At 41.6% G+C, this 21,531-nt stretch overlaps 1 protein-coding gene across 1 annotated transcript in view; it reads right to left on the bottom strand.

Moving 5' to 3' along the window:
• LOC128641937 (uncharacterized) overlaps nucleotides 1-21,531 on the bottom strand; it is a 469,590-nt gene that overhangs the window by 296,527 nt on the left and 151,532 nt on the right. The window contains exon 7 of the mRNA XM_053694531.1: nucleotides 14,855-15,196. Coding sequence (XP_053550506.1) covers nucleotides 14,855-15,196 — 342 coding nt within the window. The remainder of the gene's footprint in view (nucleotides 1-14,854; nucleotides 15,197-21,531) is intronic.

Raw genomic sequence — 21,531 nt, 5'->3', positions numbered from 1 at the left:
CCAAAAACAAAACTTTCCAAGATAATAACTTGATATCAACGGAATGTAGGGGTTCAAACGGAACCCCCTGAAGAACTGAAAGAACTAAATTAAGACTCCAAGGAGGAGTCAAAGGTTTGTAAACAGGCTTGATTCTAACCAGAGCCTGAACAAAAGCTTGAACATCTGGCACAGCCGCCAGGTTTTTGTGAAGTAAAACAGATAAAGCAGAAATCTGTCCCTTCAAAGAACTTGCAGATAATCCTTTCTCCAAACCTTCTTGAAGAAAGGATAGAATCTTAGGAATTTTTATCTTGTTCCATGGGAATCCTTTAGATTCACACCAACAGATATATTTTTTCCATATTTTATGGTAGATTTTTCTAGTTACAGGCTTTCTGGCCTGAACAAGAGTATCAATGACAGAATCTGAGAACCCTCGCTTTGATAAAATCAAGCGTTCAATCTCCAAGCAGTCAGTTGGAGTGAGGCCAGATTCGGATGTTCGAATGGACCTTGAACAAGAAGGTCCTGTCTCAAAGGTAGCCTCCATGGTGGAGCCGATGACATATTCACCAGATCTGCATACCAAGTCCTGCGTGGCCACGCAGGAGCTATCAAGATCACCGATACCCTCTCCTGTTTGATCCTGGCTACCAGCCTGGGAATGAGAGGAAACGGTGGGAACACATAAGCTAGGTTGAAGCTCCAAGATGCTACTAGTGCATCCACTAGAGTCGCCTTGGGATCCCTGGATCTGGACCCGTAGCAAGGAACCTTGAAGTTCTGACGAGACGCCATCAGATCCATGTCTGGAATGCCCCACAATTGAATTATTTGGGCAAAGATTTCCGGATGGAGTTCCCACTCCCCCGGATGAAATGTCCGACGACTCAGAAAATCCGCTTCCCAATTTTCCACTCCTGGGATGTGGATTGCAGACAAGTGGCAGGAGTGAGTCTCCGCCCATTGAATTATTTTGGTCACTTCTTCCATCGCCAGGGAACTCCTTGTTCCCCCCTGATGGTTGATATACGCAACAGTCGTCATGTTGTCTGATTGAAACCGTATGAATTTGGCCTTTGCTAGCTGAGGCCAAGCCTTGAGAGCATTGAATATCGCTCTCAGTTCCAGAATATTTATCGGGAGAAGAGATTCTTCCCGAGACCAAAGACCCTGAGCTTTCAGGGGTTCCCAGACCGCGCCCCAGCCCACCAGACTGGCGTCGGTCGTGACAATGACCCACTCTGGTCTGCGGAAGCTCATCCCTTGTGACAGGTTGTCCAGGGTCAGCCACCAACGGAGTGAATCTCTGGTCCTCTGATCTACTTGTATCGTCGGAGACAAGTCTGTATAATCCCCATTCCACTGACTGAGCATGCACAGTTGTAATGGTCTTAGATGAATTCGCGCAAAAGGAACTATGTCCATTGCTGCGACCATCAAACCTATTACTTCCATGCACTGCGCTATGGAAGGAAGAAGAACAGAATGAAGTATTTGACAAGAGCTTAGAAGTTTTGATTTTCTGGCCTCTGTCAGAAAAATCCTCATTTCTAAGGAGTCTATTATTGTTCCCAAGAAGGGAACTCTTGTTGACGGAGATAGAGAACTTTTTTCTACGTTCACTTTCCACCCGTGAGATCTGAGAAAGGCCAGGACAATGTCCGTATGAGCCTTTGCTTGTGGTAGAGACGACGCTTGAATCAGTATGTCGTCCAAGTAAGGTACTACTGCAATGCCCCTTGGTCTTAGCACCGCTAGAAGGGACCCTAGTACCTTTGTGAAAATTCTTGGAGCAGTGGCTAATCCGAATGGAAGTGCCACAAACTGGTAATGCTTGTCCAGAAAGGCGAACCTTAGGAACCGATGATGTTCCTTGTGGATAGGAATATGTAGATACGCATCCTTTAAATCCACCGTGGTCATGAATTGACCTTCCTGGATGGTAGGAAGAATTGTCCGAATGGTTTCCATTTTGAACGATGGAACCTTGAGAAATTTGTTTAGGATCTTGAGATCTAAGATTGGTCTGAATGTTCCCTCTTTTTTGGGAACTATGAACAGATTGGAGTAGAATCCCATCCCTTGTTCTCCTAATGGAACAGGATGAATCACTCCCATTTTTAACAGGTCTTCTACACAATGTAAGAATGCCTGTCTTTTTATGTGGTCTGAAGACAATTGAGACCTGTGGAACCTCCCCCTTGGGGGTAGCTCCTTGAATTCCAGAAGATAACCTTGGGAGACTATTTCTAGCGCCCAAGGATCCAGAACATCTCTTGCCCAAGCCTGAGCGAAGAGAGAAAGTCTGCCCCCCACCAGATCCGGTCCCGGATCGGGGGCCAACATCTCATGCTGTCTTGGTAGCAGTGGCAGGTTTCTTGGCCTGCTTACCTTTGTTCCAGCCTTGCATTGGCCTCCAGGCTGGCTTGGTTTGAGAAGTATTACCCTCTTGCTTAGAGGATGTAGAACTTGGGGCTGGTCCGTTTCTGCGAAAGGGACGAAAATTTGGTTTATTTTTAGCCTTAAAAGACCTATCCTGAGGAAGGGCGTGGCCCTTACCCCCAGTGATATCTGAAATAATCTCTTTCAAGTCAGGGCCAAACAGCGTTTTCCCCTTGAAAGGTATGTTAAACAATTTGTTCTTGGAAGACGCATCCGCTGACCAAGATTTTAGCCAAAGCGCTCTGCGCGCCACAATAGCAAACCCCGAATTTTTCGCCGCTAATCTAGCCAATTGCAAAGTGGCGTCTAAAGTAAAAGAGTTAGCCAATTTAAGAGCATGAATTCTGTCCATAATCTCCTCATAAGAAGAATCTTTATTGAGCGACTTTTCTAGTTCATCGAACCAGAAACACGCTGCTGTAGTGACAGGAACAATGCATGAAATTGGTTGTAGAAGGTAACCTTGCTGAACAAACATCTTTTTAAGCAAACCCTCTAATTTTTTATCCATAGGATCTTTGAAAGCACAACTATCTTCTATAGGGATAGTAGTGCGTTTGTTTAGAGTAGAAACCGCCCCCTCGACCTTGGGGACTGTCTGCCATAAGTCCTTACTGGGGTCGACCATAGGAAACAATTTCTTAAATATAGGGGGAGGGACAAAAGGTTTGCCGGGCCTTTCCCATTCTTTGTTTACAATGTCCGTCACCCGCTTGGGTATAGGAAAAGCTTTGGGGGGCCCCGGGACCTCTAGGAACTTGTCCATCTTACATAATTTCTCTGGAATGACCAAATTGTCACAATCATCCAGAGTAGATAACACCTCCTTAAGCAGAGCGCGGAGATGTTCCAATTTAAATTTGAATGTAATCACATCAGGTTCAGCTTGTTGAGAAATTTTCCCTGAATCTGAAATTTCTCCCTCAGACAAAACCTCCCTGGCCCCCACAGACTGGTGTAGGGGCATGTCAGAACCATTATCATCAGCGTCCTCATGCTCTTCGGCATTTTCTAAAACAGAGCAGTCGCGCTTTCGCTGATAAGTGGGCATTTTGGCTAAAATGTTTTTGATAGAATTATCCATTACAGCCGTTAATTGTTGCATAGTAAGGAGTATTGGCGCACTAGATGTACTAGGGGCCTCCTTTGTGGGCAAGACTGGCGTAGACGAAGGAGGGGATGATGCAGTACCATGCTTACTCCCCTCACTTGAGGAATCATCTTGGGCATCATTTTCTCTAAATTTTGTGTCACATACATCACATCTATTTAAATGAGAAGGAACCTTGGCTTCCTCACATACAGAACATAGTCTATCTGATAGTTCAGACATGTTAAACAGGCATAAACGTTTTAAAATAAAACCGTTACTGTCACTTTAAATTTTAAAATGAACACACTTTATTACTGAATATGTGAAAAAGTATGAAGGAATTGTTCAAAATTCACCAAAATTTCACCACAGTGTCTTAAAGCCTTAAAAGTATTGCACACCAAATTTGAAAGCTTTAACTCTTAAAATAACGGAACCGGAGCCGTTTTTATATTTAACCCCTATACAGTCCCTGGTATCTGCTTTGCTGAGACCCAACCAAGCCCAGAGGGGAATACGATACCAAATGACGCCTTCAGTAAGCTTTTTCTATGTATCTGAGCTCCTCACACATGCATCTGCATGCCTTGCTTCCCAAAAACAACTGCGCATTAGTGGCGCGAAAATGAGGCTCTGCCTATGATTAGAGAAGGCCCCCAGTGAAAAAGGTGTCCAATACAGTGCCTGCCGGTTATTTAACATAATTCCCAAGAATAAAATAACTCCTCAAAGCTATAAACTATTAAAAATGCTTATAAATCAATCGTTTTAGCCCAGAAAAATGTCTACCAGTCTTTAAAGCCCTTGTGAAGCCCTTTTATTCTTATTTAATAAAAATGGCTTACCGGATCCCATAGGGAAAATGACAGCTTCCAGCATTACCAAGTCTTGTTAGAAATGTGTCATACCTCAAGCAGCAAAAGTCTGCTCACTGTTTCCCCCAACTGAAGTTAATTCCTCTCAACAGTCCTGTGTGGAAACAGCCATCGATTTTAGTAACGGTTGCTAAAATCATTTTCCTCTTACAAACAGAAATCTTCATCTCTTTTCTGTTTCAGAGTAAATAGTACATACCAGCACTATTTTAAAATAACAAACTCTTGATTGAAGAATAAAAACTACATTTAAACACCAAAAAACTCTAAGCCATCTCCGTGGAGATGTTGCCTGTACAACGGCAAAGAGAATGACTGGGGAAGGCGGAAGCCTAGGAGGGATCATGTGACCAGCTTTGCTGGGCTCTTTGCCATTTCCTGTTGGGGAAGAGAATATCCCACAAGTAAGGATGACGCCGTGGACCGGACACACCTATGTTGGAGAAATTATCTTTTCTCCAAGAAGGTTTGGAAAAAGGATTGTCAGCTAGTTAAGCGTCTGGCAGATGTTCCAGACGTTCAGGCATTTTGTCAGGCTTTAGTTAGAATCAAGCCTGTGTTTAAACCTGTTGCTCCACCATGGAGCTTAAACTTGGTTCTTAAGGTTCTTCAAGGAGTTCCGTTTGAACCTCTTCATTCCATAGATATCAAGCTTTTATCTTGGAAAGTTCTTTTTTTTGGTAGCTATTTCCTTGGCTCGTAGAGTCTCTGAGCTATCTGCCTTACAATGTGATTCTCCATATCTGATTTTTCATACGGATAAGGTAGTCCTGCGTACCAAACCTGGGTTCTTACCTAAGGTGGTATCTAACAAGAATATCAATCAAGAGATTGTTGTTCCATCCTTGTGTTACACAATTTGGACGTGGTCCGTGCTTTAAAGTTTTACTTACAAGCTACTAAAGATTTTCGTCAAACATATGCTTTGTTTGTTGTCTACTCTGGACAGAGGAGAGGTCAAAAGGCTTCGGCAACCTCTTTTTCTTTTGACTAAGAAGCTTAATCCGCTTAGCCTATGAGACTGCTGGACAGCAACCTCCTGAAAGGATTACAGCTCATTCCACTAGAGCTCTGGCTTCCACTTGGGCCTTTAAAAATGAGGCTTCTTTTGATCAGATTTGCAAGGCGACGACTTGGTCTTCGCTTCATATTTTTTCAAAATTTTTACAAATGTGATACTTTTGCTTCTTCGGAGGCTATATTTGGGAGAAAGGTTTTACGGGCAGTGGTTCCTTCCATTTAAGTTCCTGCCTTGTCCCTCCCTTCATCCGTGTACTTTAGCTTTGGTATTGGTATCCCACAAGTAATGGATGATCCGTGGACTGGATACACCTTACAAGAGAAAACACAATTTATGCTTACCTGATAAATTTATTTCTCTTGTGGTGTATCCAGTCCACGGCACGCCCTGTCATTTTAAGGCAGGTAATTTTTAAATTTAAACTACAGTAACCACTGCACCCTATGGTTCCTCCTTTCTCGGCTTGTTTTCGGTCGAATGACTGGCTATGACAGTTAGGGGAGGAGCTATATTACAGCTCTGCTGTGGGTGTCCTCTTGCAACTTCCTGTTGGGAATGAGAATATCCCACAAGTAATGGATGATCCGTGGACTGGATACACCACAAGAGAAATAAATTTATCAGGTAAGCATAAATTGTGTTTTTTTAGTTTTGTCTTTTAGTGGGAGGAACTCGCCCAACTCCTGGATATATAAAAAAAGAGTTAAAACTAGACCCAGATGGGGGGCTTGTCCTACTAGCGGCTCTGAGCGGTCGCACTTCTCTGGAGCTCCGGGAGAAGAGTGAATAATTTGCTGCTTATTGCTCTAATCCTACAGCAGACTACAACTTAAGTGATCAAATTAGTACGTATATAGTGCCTTGCATTTTATTAACTGCTGTATTGATGACCCCAAAACCAGGGCAGGACAATTGAGACCTGCAGCGGCAGCAATCTCGCAGGCAGCGTCACCCCCCTGGTTACACGGGGTATTTCACCAGAACTGTTGGCTTCTAGTTCCTGACATAACAGAACAGGCTTTACACAACGTTAAACACCTATTTGAGTCAGAGCATTTGCCTGCACAACAGATCCTTAAGCATGGAAATAAGGCTGCACTCAGAAAATGCCACGTGGGCATCAGACTTTTCAGACAAGATGGATTCAGGACTCGCCAAACTCGAAATGATGTTACAAAGGCTGATAGATAAGGCGATCTCAGAACAGGACCTACAACTCCTTATAGACAGACTTGATAGCTGCAAATCGGAAGAAAACAGAGCCAAGCAGCCTACGAGTTATCAACCTGCACCAACTATGCAGACAGTAATGAAAGTTGCCCAGCCTGAGTCACCGGCAGACATCTTCTTACAGACACATAAATCGCTGACAATCAAAACACTGCAGCTACAGCAGACATACTTTAGTGGTCGGGTAAATGATACAAGTACATCACTATACCTCCTAGCGATGGATACCCTACACCCGGAATGCACCATGCAGCAGTCGGCAATCTATTATATGGGGAAATCAGTCTTTCGCCAGCCGGTGGACACGGATCTCACTACTACGCTTGCTCATTTGGGTAAGATGGGGTACCCACCTACGGTCCTAAGAAAGAGAGGCCGGGCCGGAATGGCGTGACTGCCTGTACGAACGGGCCGGTCCTTGGAAGTAGATCAGCCCTGCCGGGGGTAAGGGGGGGGGGGTCCAGGGGGGTTTTAACTAAGGAGATATTGTGGCCCTTACCTCACGATAGCGGTCCGGAAGGCGCCCCGGACTGTACGCAGCAAGAGAAAACCCCAATAACACTACATGATCAAGAGGGGGGTTCGTGTCCTACGGCAGCAATAACTGTCAACTTGATCTCAACACATAACAGTCGGCTGAAGAGATTCGGTTACCGTCTCCAAATAAAATTTATGGACATACCTGAGTTACTGAGTCCTAAGGGTGGATAGTCTGTTCATAATATTGCATTGTCCTACAGACACTTTAACGATATAACTGCTAAGTCTCTAAAAATGTTGTTCAATAGTATGCCTATAACTTATACTTCAATGTGTTTACATGTTTATTTAACTTCAAATGGAGAAGTACTTATTATTCCCTATTTATCCAGGCCCATTAATGTGTATTGGTCATGTAATTTTATTCTTCACGATCCTATACCCTACTCTGCACAAAGCATAACAGTCCCTACTATATCATATTCTGTCTCTCCTGGAGGCTTACGGCCGGAACAGCCTGGAGGAATTATAACACTAATAGAGTGGGCTGTTTGGATCGCCTTACTTATATTGTTCTTATTAAACTAGTGAGGGGCTAGATCTACAACTGATCACTTATAAGACGCTGAATAGACCCAATAACCATCTTTATATTGCTATACATGAATGACAGGGCACTTAGCTGGCATTATATAATTAAATGTTAGGACAATGATAATGTGGTGCATTAAGTTTTTCATTGTGTACTTTTAGCAGATGTATTTAACCTATGAATATGTTTAGTTAGACGTAATATAAGGTCTGATCATATATAGGAAATATTTAAAAAACACTACTCATAGGTCTTGTTCTTGTTTATTAAAGAGTCTGTTTATGTTTATACCATTGCCTGCAGTTCTGGTGACCAGCATCTCCGCTTGATATATGGTTATCATTCTTTTGTATTAATTGGCTAGAGATGCAATTTTTGTTTCTTTTTGTCTTCGTCTAGTTGTATAATCTACCCCTGGACTTGATCTACTGTGACTTTATAGGTCCAAGAGTGACCATGGACAATAAGGGGTCAAAAAGGAGGACATTATGCTATCTTATGTGTCACATTTCCAGTTATGGTGTAGCTACTTGACTTATCTTATTACTGTAACTGTACTTACCATGTAGTCCTCAATAAAAATATTTAAAAAAAAAACTAGACCCAGATAGCTTTTAAGAACTGGAAGCAGGCACAGAGAAAATATTTAGTCACTTGGAGATCTGGTGAGGGAGAGAGAATGGGAGCAAAATGGGGGAGGAGCTGATGTCCAGAATGATCTTCAGGAAAAAGTATGTGAGAAAAAACACTAAAACAAACCATACACATATTATATTAAATAACCCCCCGATTATCCCTCTTGTGTCCTGAACACTAACCTCATCCATCATGAGCTGAAACACTAACTGCATAAGCCAAACAATTATAGAGATTTACCCATGAGAGTACTGACATGCCATAACTGAGGTATTTCTTTACCCCTGCTTCACTCAGAATCTTGTAGAAATTACCCTGAAGTCTTCCCTGAGTGAAGATGGAAGAGGGGTACTGGGTCTCAAGTCAGGGCTGAGAACGAAACAAATAATTAGGTAGAAAAACATAATTTATGCTTACCTGATAAATTCCTTTCTCCTGTAGTGTGATCAGTCCACGGGTCATCATTACTTCTGGGGATATTACTCCTCCCCAACAGGAAGTGCAAGAGGATTCACCCAGCAGAGCTGCCATATAGCTCCTCCCCTCTACGTCACCTCCAGTCATTCGACCAAGGACCAACGAGAAAGGAGAAGCCAAAGGGTGTAGTGGTGACTGGAGTATAATTTAAAAAATATTTACCTGCCGTAAAAAACAGGGCGGGCCATGGACTGATCACACTACAGGAGAAAGGAATTTATCAGGTAAGCATAAATTATGTTTTCTCCTGTTAAGTGTGATCAGTCCACGGGTCATCATTACTTCTGGGATACCAATACCAAAGCAAAAGTACACGGATGACGGGAGGGACAGGCAGGCTCTTTATACAGAAGGAACCACTGCCTGAAGAACCTTTCTCCCAAAAATAGCCTCCGAAGAAGCAAAAGTGTCAAATTTGTAAAATTTGGAAAAAGTATGAAGCGAAGACCAAGTTGCAGCCTTGCAAATCTGTTCAACAGAGGCCTCATTCTTAAAGGCCCAAGTGGAAGCCACAGCTCTAGTGGAATGAGCTGCAATTCTTTCAGGAGGCTGCTGTCCAGCAGTCTCATAAGCTAAACGTATTATGCTACGAAGCCAAAAAGAGAGAGAGGTAGCAGAAGCTTTTTGACCTCTCCTCTGACCAGAGTAAACGACAAACAGGGAAGACGTTTGTCGAAAATCTTTAGTTGCCTGTAAATAAAATTTTATGGCACGAACTACATCCAGATTGTGCAGAAGTCGTTCCTTCCTTGAAGAAGGATTTGGACACAAGGATGGAACAACAATCTCTTGATTGATATTCCTGTTAGTGACTACCTTAGGTAAGAACCCAGGTTTAGTACGCAGAACTACCTTATCCGAGTGAAAAATCAAATAAGGAGAATCACAATGTAAGGCTGATAACTCAGAGACTCTTCGAGCCGAGGAAATAGCCATTAAAAATAGAACTTTCCAAGATAACAACTTTATATCAATGGAATGAAGGGGTTCAAACGGAACGCCCTGTAAAACGTTAAGAACAAGGTTTAAACTCCATGGCGGAGCAACAGTCTTAAACACAGGCTTAATCCTGGCCAAAGCCTGACAAAAAGCCTGAACGTCTGGAACTTCTGACAGACGTTTGTGCAACAGAATGGACAGAGCTGAGATCTGTCCCTTTAAGGAACTAGCGGAAAAATCCTTTTCTAAACCTTCTTGTAAAAAAGACAATATCCTAGGAATCCTAACCTTACTCCAAGAGTAACCTTTGGATTCGCACCAATATAGGTATTTACGCCATATTTTATGGTAAATCTTTCTGGTAACAGGCTTCCTAGCCTGTATTAAGGTATCAATAACTGACTCAGAAAAACCACGTTTTGATAAAATCAAGCGTTCAATTTCCAAGCAGTCAGCTTCAGAGAAGTTAGATTTTGATGTTTGAAAGGACCCTGTATCAGAAGGTCCTGTTTCAGAGGTAGAGACCAAGGTGGACAGGATGACATGTCCACCAGATCTGCATACCAAGTCCTGCGTGGCCATGCAGGCGCTATTAGAATAACTGATGCTCTCTCCTGTTTGATTCTGGCAATCAATCGAGGAAGCATCGGGAAGGGTGGAAACACATAAGCCATCCTGAAGGTCCAAGGTGCTGTCAAGGCATCTATCAGGACCGCTCCCGGATCCCTGGATCTGGACCCGTAACAAGGAAGCTTGGCGTTCTGTCGAGACGCCATGAGATCTATCTCTGGTTTGCCCCAAAGTCGAAGTATTTGGGCAAAGACCTCCGGATGAAGTTCCCACTCCCCCGGATGAAAAGTTTGACGACTTAAAAAATCCGCCTCCCAGTTCTCCACTCCCGGGATGTGGATTGCTGACAGGTGGCAAGAGTGAGACTCTGCCCAGCGAATTATCTTTGATACTTCCATCATTGCTAGGGAGCTTCTTGTCCCTCCCTGATGGTTGATGTAGGCTACAGTCGTGATGTTGTCCGACTGAAACCTGATGAACCCCCGAGTTGTCAACTGGGGCCAAGCCAGAAGGGCATTGAGAACTGCTCTCAATTCCAGAATGTTTATTGGTAGGAGACTCTCCTCCTGATTCCATTGTCCCTGAGCCTTCAGAGAATTCCAGACGGCGCCCCAACCTAGTAGGCTGGCGTCTGTTGTTACAATTGTCCAGTCTGGCCTGCTGAATGGCATCCCCCTGGACAGATGTGGCCGAGAAAGCCACCATAGAAGAGAATTTCTGGTCTCTTGATCCAGATTCAGAGAAGGGGACAAATCTGAGTAATCCCCATTCCACTGACTTAGCATGCACAATTGCAGCGGTCTGAGGTGTAGGCGTGCAAAGGGTACTATGTCCATTGCCGCTACCATTAAGCCGATTACCTCCATGCATTGAGCCACTGACGGGTGTTGAATGGAATGAAGGACACGGCATGCACTTTGAAGTTTTGTTAACCTGTCTTCTGTCAGGTAAATTTTCATTTCTACAGAATCTATAAGAGTCCCCAGGAAGGGAACTCTTGTGAGTGGAAAGAGAGAACTCTTCTTTTCGTTCACCTTCCATCCATGCGACCTTAGAAATGCCAGCACTAACTCTGTATGAGACTTGGCAGTTTGAAAGCTTGAAGCTTGTATCAGAATGTCGTCTAGGTACGGAGCTACCGAAATTCCTCGCGGTCTTAGTACCGCCAGAAGAGCACCCAGAACCTTTGTGAAGATTCTTGGAGCCGTAGCCAATCCGAATGGAAGAGCTACAAACTGGTAATGCCTGTCTAGAAAGGCAAACCTTAGATACCGGTAATGATCTTTGTGGATCGGTATGTGAAGGTAAGCATCTTTAAATCCACTGTGGTCATGTACTGACCCTTTTGGATCATGGGTAAAATTGTCCGAATAGTCTCCATTTTGAACGATGGAACTCTTAGGAATTTGTTTAGGATCTTTAAATCGAGGATTGGCCTGAAAGTTCCCTCTTTTTTGGGAACCACAAACAGATTTGAGTAAAACCCTTGTCCCTGTTCCGACCGTGGAACTGGATGGATTACTCCCATTAATAAAAGCTCTTGTACGCAGCGTAGAAACGCCTCTTTCTTTATTTGGTTTGTTGACAACCTTGACAGATGAAATCTCTCTCTTGGGGGAGAGTATTTGAAGTCCAGAAGGTATCCCTGAGATATTATCTCTAGCGCCCAGGGATCCTGGACATCTCTTGCCCAAGCCTGGGCGAAGAGAGAAAGTCTGCCCCCCACTAGATCCGTTCCCGGATCGGGGGACCTCAATTCATGCTGTTTTAGGGGCAGCAGCAGGTTTCCTGGCCTGCTTGCCCTTGTTCCAGGACTGGTTAGGTCTCCAGCCTTATCTGTAGCGAGCAACAGATCCTTCTTGTTTTGGAGCAGAGGAAGTTGATGCTGCTCCTGCTTTGAAATTCCGAAAGGAACAAAAATTAGACTGTCTAGCCTTAGGTTTGGCTCTGTCTTGAGGCAGGGCATGGCCTTTACCTCCTGTAATGTCAGCGATAATTTCTTTCAATCCGGGCCCGAATAAGGTCTGCCCTTTGAAAGGTATATTAAGTAATTTAGACTTAGAAGTAACGTCAGCTGACCAGGATTTTAGCCACAGTGCTCTGCGCGTCTGAATGGCGAATCCGGAATTCTTAGCCGTAAGCTTAGTTAAATGTACTACGGCATCTGAAAGAAATGAGTTAGCTAACTTAAGAGCTTTAAGCTTGTGTGTAATCTCATCTAATGGAGCTGATTCAAGTGTCTCTTCCAGAGACTCAAACCAAAATGCTGCTGCAGCCGTGACAGGCGCAATGCATGCAAGGGGTTGCAATATAAAACCTTGTTCAACAAACATTTTCTTAAGGTAACCCTCTAACTTTTTATCCATTGGATCTGAAAATGCACAGCTATCCTCCACCGGGATAGTGGTACGCTTAGCTAAAGTAGAAACTGCTCCCTCCACCTTAGGGACCGTTTGCCATAAGTCCCGTGTGGTGGTGTCTATTGGAAACATCTTTCTAAATATCGGAGGGGGTGAGAAAGGCACACCGGGTCTATCCCACTCCTTAGTAACAATTTCAGTAAGTCTCTTAGGTATAGGAAAAACGTCAGTACTCGACGGTACCGCAAAATATTTATCCAACCTACACATTTTTTCTGGTATTGCAACTGTGTTACAATCATTCAGAGCCGCTAACACCTCCCCTAGTAATACACGGAGGTTTTCCAGCTTAAATTTAAAATTTGAAATATCTGAATCCAATCTGTTTGGATCAGAACCGTCAGCCGCAGAATGAAGCTCTCCGTCCTCATGTTCTGCAAGTTGTGACGCAGTATCTGACATGGCCCTAACATTATCAGCGCACTCTGTTCTCACCCCAGAGTGATCACGCTTACCTCTTAGTTCTGGTAATTTAGCCAAAACTTCAGTCATAACAGTAGCCATATCCTGTAATGTGATTTGTAATGGCCGCCCAGATGTACTCGGCGCCACAATATCACGCACCTCCCGAGCGGGAGATGCAGGTACTGACACGTGAGGCGAGTTAGTCGGCATAACTCTCCCCTCGTTGTTTGGTGAAATGTGTTCAATTTGTACAGATTGACTTTTATTTAAAGTAGCATCAATGCAGTTAGTACATAAATTTCTATTGGGCTCCACTTTGGCATTAGCACATATAGCACAGATGTCTTCCTCTGAATCAGACATGTTTAACACACTAGCAAATAAACTAGCAACTTGGAAATACTTTTCAAGTAATTTACTATAATATGAAAACGTACTGTGCCTATAAGAAGCACAGAAAGAGTTATGACAGCTGAAAGTTATAGCATCAAATCTTTGTAAAAAACACAATTTTAGCAAAGGCTTGTTCCCATTAGCAAAGGATAACTAACCCTGATAGCAGAAAAAAAGTTACAGAAATAAACGTTTTTTATCACAGTCAACTACAATCTCACAGCTCTGCTGTGAGTGATTACCTCCCTCAAAACAAGTTTTGAAGACCCCTGAGTTCTGTAGAGATGAACCGGATCATGCAGGAAATACAATGAGCTTCTGACTGAATTTTTTGATGCGTAGCAAAAGCGCCAAAAAAGGCCCCTCCCCCTCACACACAACAGTGAGAGAGATCAGTAAACTGTCATAAATTAAATAAAACAACTGCCAAGTGGAAAAAATAGTGCCCAAAACATTTTATTCACCCAGTACCTCAGAAAATGAAACGATTTTACATGCCAGCAAAAAACGTTTAACATAAATTAAGTGTTATTAAAAAGCCTGTTGCTAGTCCCTGCAAATTAGGCTAAAGTCTTATGCACACAGTATAATTCCAGTGAAGTGCCATTCCCCAGAATACTGAAGTGTAAAATATACATACATGACAGCCTGATACCAGTTGCTGCTACTGCATTTAAGGCTGACTTTACATTATATCGGTATGGCAGAATTTTCTCATCAATTCCATTGTCAGAAAATAATAAGCTGCTACATACCTCTTTGCAGATTAATCTGCCCGCTGTCCCCTGATCTGAAGTTTACCTCTCCTCAGATGGCCGAGAAACAGCAATATGATCTTAACTACGCCGGCTAAAATCATAGTAAAAACTCAGGTAGATTCTTCTTCAAATTCTACCAGAGAAGGAATAACACACTCCGGTGCTATCATAAAATAACAAACTTTTGATTGAAGGTATAAAACTAAATATAATCACCATAGTCCTCTCACACATCCTATCTAGTCGTTGGGTGCAAGAGAATGACTGGAGGTGACGTAGAGGGGAGGAGCTATATGGCAGCTCTGCTGGGTGAATCCTCTTGCACTTCCTGTTGGGGAGGAGTAATATCCCCAGAAGTAATGATGACCCGTGGACTGATCACACTTAACAGGAGAAATAATAAAATCTTGCTTGCAGAGCACCTCTCTCAACCTCAAAAATAATCATTCTAAGCATTGTTAAGAATTTGCAACACTGATTACATATTAGAGTTTCTTATGTAATTAAACATATATTTCATATCATTACACATACACACCATTGTCCTGCAGTGCAGTTATTGCTGTCTGTAATGGTTTCTTCAGACTTGGGTGCTCCACTCTACAGACAAATTGCTCGTGTTGCTTATGGGTTGCCAGAACTTTAATGACCAAACAAGCGTTACATGTGAACGTGCCATCTGCCTGCTTCTGCGAGTGAATAGCTGGTACTTCATAAGTGTTATCTGTAGAAATCGGCACTAAGTCTTTATTTCCTTCCTTCTTAAACCAAGTTACTGTCAGTGCATCCGGAAAATACTTAGTGATTTTATAATTTAGTTTGTTGCTATTAGAGTTACTTTCTATGGGGATGTCCTCAATTTCTGGGCACCACGGGAAATCTGCAAAGGAAATAAATACAAGTTAATGACATGAACATAAATAGTTTTTGCTCTATCTACAGATAGAGGCCATAATCTACTGGTATATTCCTATACTCATTTTACCATAAGAGATGTCCCCCCCATGTGTTTTCCACTATGTAAATGTAAACATCTAAAGGACACTGAATTAAAAATGTATATGAAAGAGCAATAGTTAAACATTAAAAAGAATTTGGTGGGAAAAAAAGGAAAAAAATTGAAATTTCTCTTACATGATTCAGATTGAACATAATTTTTTCAATAACCATCTAATTTATTTATATTATCAATTTTTCTTCATTCTCTTTGTATCTTTCATTTAAAAGCAGAAATGTTAGCTCAGGAGTGTGCAGGTGTCTGGAGCAGCAGTTTTACAAGAATGTTATCCGAGAGCACTACTTCCTGCAATATAGTGCTCCAGACACCTACCTAGGTATCCCTTCAACAAAGAATATAATGGGAAAGAAGATTGGTAATATAAGATTTTGGAAACTTTAAAAAAAAAATGTATTGTCTGTATGAAACACAAAAGAACATTCTTGAGTTTAATATCCCTTTAAAGGATTAAAGTACCCATGAAATGATACAGGAGTAATGCAGGTCCAATGCAGGACTTTTGTCATTGGCAATTACTGTATTTAAAGGGACACTAACGTTAAAATTAAACTTTGATGATTCAACTAGAACAGAAGTTTAATAGACTTTCCCATTTATTTCTATTATCAAATTTTGCACAGTCTTTTTATAAGGACACTTTCTGAGGTGACATCTCCTACTGAGCATTTAAATCACTGGAATAACATGCGGCTAGATTTAGAGTTTGGCGTTAGCCGTCAAAACCAGCGTTAGAGGCTCCTAACGCTGGTTTTGGGCTACCGCTGGTATTTAGAGTCTTATAGGTAAGGGTCTAACGCTCACTTTGCAGCCGCGACTTTTCCATACCGCAGATCCCCCTACGCCATTTGCGTATCCTATCTTTTCAATAGGATCTTTCTAACGCTGGTATTTAGAGTCTTGGCTGAAGTGAGCATTAGAAATCTAACGACAAAACTCCAGCCGCAGAAAAAAGTCAGGAGTTAAGAGCTTTCTGGGCTAACGCCGGTTCATAAAGCTCTTAACTACTGTGCTCTAAAGTACACTAACACCCATAAACTACCTATGTACCCCTAAACCGAGGTCCCCCCACATCGCCGCCACTCTATTAAAAATTTTTAACCCCTAATCTGCCGACCGCACACCGCCGCCACCTACGTTATCCCTATGTACCCCTAATCTGCTGCCCCTAACACCGCCGACCCCTATATTATATTTATTAACCCCTAATCTGCCACCCCCAACGTCGCCTCCACCTACCTACAATTATTAACCCCTAATCTGCCGACCGGACCTCACCGCTACTATAATAAAGTTATTAACCCCTAAAGCTAAGTCTAACCTTAACCCTAACACCCCCCTAAATTAAATATAATTTAAATCTAACTAAATAAATTAACTCTTATTAAATAAATTATTCCTATTTAAAGCTAAATACTTACCTGTAAAATAAACCCTAATATAGCTACAATATAAATTATAATTATATTGTAGCTATTTTAGGATTAATATTTATTTTACAGGCAACTTTGTAATTATTTTAACCAGGTACAATAGCTATTAAATAGTTCATAACTATTTAATAGCTACCTAGTTAAAATAATTACAAAATTACCTGTAAAATAAATCCTAACCTAAGTTACAATTAAACCTAACACTACACTATCAATAAATTAATTAAATAAATTACCTACAATTATCTACAATTAAACCTAACACTACACTATCAATAAATTAATTAAATACAATACCTACAAATAAATACAATTAAATAAACTAACTAAAGTACAAAAAATAAAAAAGAACTAAGTTACAAAAAATAAAAAAATATTTACAAACATTAGAAAAATATTACAACAATTTTAAGCTAATTACACCTACTCTAAGCCCCCTAATAAAATAACAAAGACCCCCAAAATAAAAAAATGCCCTACCCTATTCTAAAATTAAAATAGAAAAGCTCTTTTACCTTACCAGCTCTTAAAAGGGCCCTTTGCGGGGCATGCCCCAAAGAATTCAGCTCTTTTGCCTGTAATAAGAAAACATACAATCCCCCCCCCCCCAACATTACAACCCAACACCCACATACCCCTAATCTAACCCAAACCCCCCTTAAATAAACCTAACACTAAGCCCCTGAAGATCTCCCTACCTTGTCTTCACCACACCGGGTTCACCGATCGGAACAGCCAATAGAATGCGAGCTCAATCTGATTGGCTGATCCAATCAGCCAATCGGATTGAACTTGAATCTGATTGGCTGATTCCATCAGCCAATCAGAATTTTCCTACCTTAATTCCGATTGGCTGATAGAATCCTATCAGCCAATCGGAATTCGAGGGACGCCATCTTGGATGAGGTCCCTTAAAGGAACCTTCATTCTGTTTTAGGACGTCGGAAGAAGAGGATGGATCCGCGCTGGAGGTCTTGAAGATGGAGCTGCTCGTCATCGGATGGAAGAACATAGAAGATGCGGCTTGGATGAAGATGTTTGCCGGTCCGGATCTACTCTTCTGCCCGGATAGGATGAAGACTTCTGCCCGAAGATGGAATTCTTCAGCCGCCGCTTGGATCAAGACTTCAGCCGGAGGATGGACGTCACTCTTCAGCCCCCGCTTGGGCTTGGATGAAGACTTTGGAGGCTCTTCTGGACCGATCGGTGAACCCGGTGTGGTGAAGACAAGGTAGGGAGATCTTCAGGGGCTTAGTGTTAGGTTTATTTAAGGGGGGTTTGGGTTAGATTAGGGGTATGTGGGTGGTGGGTTGTAATGTTGGGGGGGGTATTGTATGTTTTTTTTTTTACAGGCAAAAGAGCTGAATTCTTTGGGGCATCCCCCGCAAAGGGCCCTTTTAAGGGCTGGTAAGGTAAAAGAGCTTTTCTATTTTAATTTTAGAATAGGGTAGGGCATTTTTTTTATTTTGGGGGTCTTTGTTATTTTATTAGGGGGCTTAGAGTAGGTGTAATTAGCTTAAAATTGTTGTAATATTTTTCTAATGTTTGTAAATATTTTTTATTTTTTGTAACTTAGTTCTTTTTTATTTTTTGTACTTTAGTTAGTTTATTTAATTGTAGATAATTGTAGGTAATTTATTTAATTAATTTATTGATAGTGTAGTGTTAGGTTTAATTGTAACTTAGGTTAGGATTTATTTTACAGGTAATTTTGTAATTATTTTAACTAGGTAGCTATTAAATAGTTATTAACTATTTAATAGCTATTGTACCTGGTTAAAATAATTACAAAGTTGCCTGTAAAATAAATATTAATCCTAAAATAGCTATAATATAATTATTATTTATATTGTAGCTATATTAGGGTTTATTTTACAGTTAAGTATTTAGCTTTAAATAGGAATAATTTATTTAATAAGAGTTAATTTATTTCGTTAGATTTAAATTATATTTAACTTAGGGGGGTGTTAGGGTTAAGGTTAGACTTAGCTTTAGGGGTTAATACATTTATTAGAGTAGCGGTGAGGTCCGGTCGGCAGATTAGGGGTTAATACTTGAAGTTAAGTGTCGGTGATGTTAGGGAGGGCAGATTAGGGGTTAATACTATTTATTATAGGGTTAGTGAGGCGGATTAGGGGTTAATAACTTTATTATAGTAGCGGTGAGGTCCGGTCGGCAGATTAGGGGTTAATAAGTGTAGGTAGGTAGCGGCGACGTTGGGGGGGCAGATTAGGGGTTAATAAATATAATATAGGGGTCGGCGGTGTTAGGGGCAGCAGATTAGGGGTACATAGGGATAATGTAGGTTGCGGCGGGGTACGGAGCGGCAGATTAGGGGTTAAAAAATATATGCAGGGGTCAGCGATAGCGGGGGCGGCAGATTAGGGGTTAATAAGTGTAAGGCTAGGGGTGTTTAGACTCGGGGTACATGTTAGAGTGTTAGGTGCAGACTTAGGAAGTGTTTCCCCATAGAAAACAATGGGGCTGCGTTAGGAGCTGAACGCTGCTTTTTTGCAGGTGTTAGGTTTTTTTTCAGCTCAAACGGCCCCATTGTTTTCTATGGGGGAATCGTGCACGAGCACGTTTTTGAAGCTGGCCGCGTCCGTAAGCACCGCTGGTATTGAGAGTTGCAGCGGCGGTAAATATGCTATACGCTCCCTTTTTGGAGCCTAACGCAGCCCTTCTGTGAACTCTAAATACCAGCAATATTTAAAAGGTGCGGGGAAAAAAAATCCAGCGTTAGATACGCGGGTCGTTACCGACAAAACTCTAAATCTAGCCGATGGTTACTTAAATAGATAGATAGATTAAAACATATTTTAAAGGAACAATCTACTCCAGAATGTTTTGTTTAGAAGGACAGATCATCCCTTTATTACCCATTCCCCAGTTTTGCATTACAAACAAGGTTATATTAATATACTTTTTACCTCTATGATTAACTTGTATCTAAGACTTTGCAGACTGCCCCCTTATTTTAGATCTTGCATTTTAGCCAATCAGTGCTGGCTCCTAGGTAATGCAATGTTATCTATATGGCACACATGAACTCGAACACCCTCTAGCTGTGAAACATTGTAAAAATGCCCTGAGATAAGAGGCGTCCTTCAAGGTCTTAGAAATTAGCATATGAGCCTACCTAGGTTTAGCTTTCAAGAATGAACAACATAGGAACAAAGAAAATTTGATGATAAAAGTAAATTAGAGAAGTTTTTATACAATTGCATTTGAATCATGACTCTTTAAGACTTTGTGAAGGACTCTAATTTTTCTACTTTTTGCGCAGCGGCACCTGTAGCTTATTACATTTTCAGCTTAGCACACCTTTCGGTTTTTGCAGCAATCCCCATAGAAGTTTATTAGGTGAGGGATATAGCGCGGCTGTGCAATCTGAGATCTAGATGTTAGCGCTTTAACTTGAGTGCTAATATTCCACTTGTACAATTCGTTAGTACACCATAGCGCTACTATTTTACACTCCACTTGCAATCTAGGCCATAGTTATTTGCTTATAACTCTGCTCATTGACAACCACTCAAATCATCAACATTTCTGTGCAAAGTGTTTCATATTTGGTGTTGCAGAGATTTTAAATTTAAATCATTTCCAATCTACCAGAAAACCCAGAGAACATCCACATATCACTGGCTTCAAATGCTGCACAATGGGGTCGATTTATGAAGCAGCAGATGCTGCTTCTGACCCACTCCTAAGACCGCTGCTCCTTAACTCATCCGCCACCTCTGAGGTGGCGGACAGCAATCCGCCCGATCTCATATGATCGAGTTGACTGACACCTCCTGCTAGCGCCCGATTGGCCACAAATTGTCAGGGGGCGTAATTACACAAACAGTTCACCAGAACTGCTTTTGCAATGTTAAATGCCGACATTGTATGCCGTCGGCATTCAGCGATGCAGGGCGGACATGATTCGCTATAGCAAATCATGTCCGCCTGGGGTATGATAAATCTACCCCAATAACTAACTCATCAGCAAACACTTGTCTAACAGTTTTTTGTAGGATTTCTGGTCTTTACTAATTCAATTTGGCTCATCTCTAGTGTTATTATATTTTTTGTTTTAATTTTAATAAAATAATTAAATGTCTTAAATCACACTTTCAAAATATTTAAGTTTATTATAATTAAAGAAATTAGAATGTTTACTTATGGTTACAGTTAAGGGGACATTTTACTTATAATTTACATGAAATATTACCATTTAAACATTCGGCTAGATTACGAGTTCTGCGTTAGCCTTAAAAAGCAGCGTTGAGAGGTCCCAACCCTGCTTTTTAACTACTGCTGGTATTATGAGTCTTGCAGGTACAGGTGTACCGCTCACTTTTTTTCCTCGACTCGAAAATACCGCAAATCCCCTTACGTCAATTGCGTATCCTATCTTTTCAATGGGATTTGCCTAACACTGGTATTACGAGTCTTGGAAAAAGTGAGAGTTAGACCCTCTCCTGTCAAGACTCGTACCGCATTTAAAAGTCAGTAGTTAAGAGTTTTATGGGCTAACGCCGTAACATAAAAGTCTTAACTACAGTGCTAAAAAGTACACCCATAAACTACCTATTAACCCCTAAACAGAGCCCCCCCCCCACATCGCAAACACTATAATAAAATTATTTAACCCCTAATCTGCCGACCGGACATCAGCGCCACTTTAATTTATATATTAACCCCTAAACCGCTGCACTCCCGCCTCGCAAACACTAGTTAAATTTTATTAACCCCTAATCTGCCGTCCCTAACATCGCC

The sequence above is a fragment of the Bombina bombina genome, chromosome 11 (genome assembly GCF_027579735.1).
Source record: "Bombina bombina isolate aBomBom1 chromosome 11, aBomBom1.pri, whole genome shotgun sequence".
Classification (NCBI taxonomy): Eukaryota; Metazoa; Chordata; class Amphibia; order Anura; family Bombinatoridae; genus Bombina; species Bombina bombina.
The sequence above is the reverse complement of the archived record's forward strand: the minus strand, read 5'-3'. Positions and strand labels throughout refer to the sequence as shown.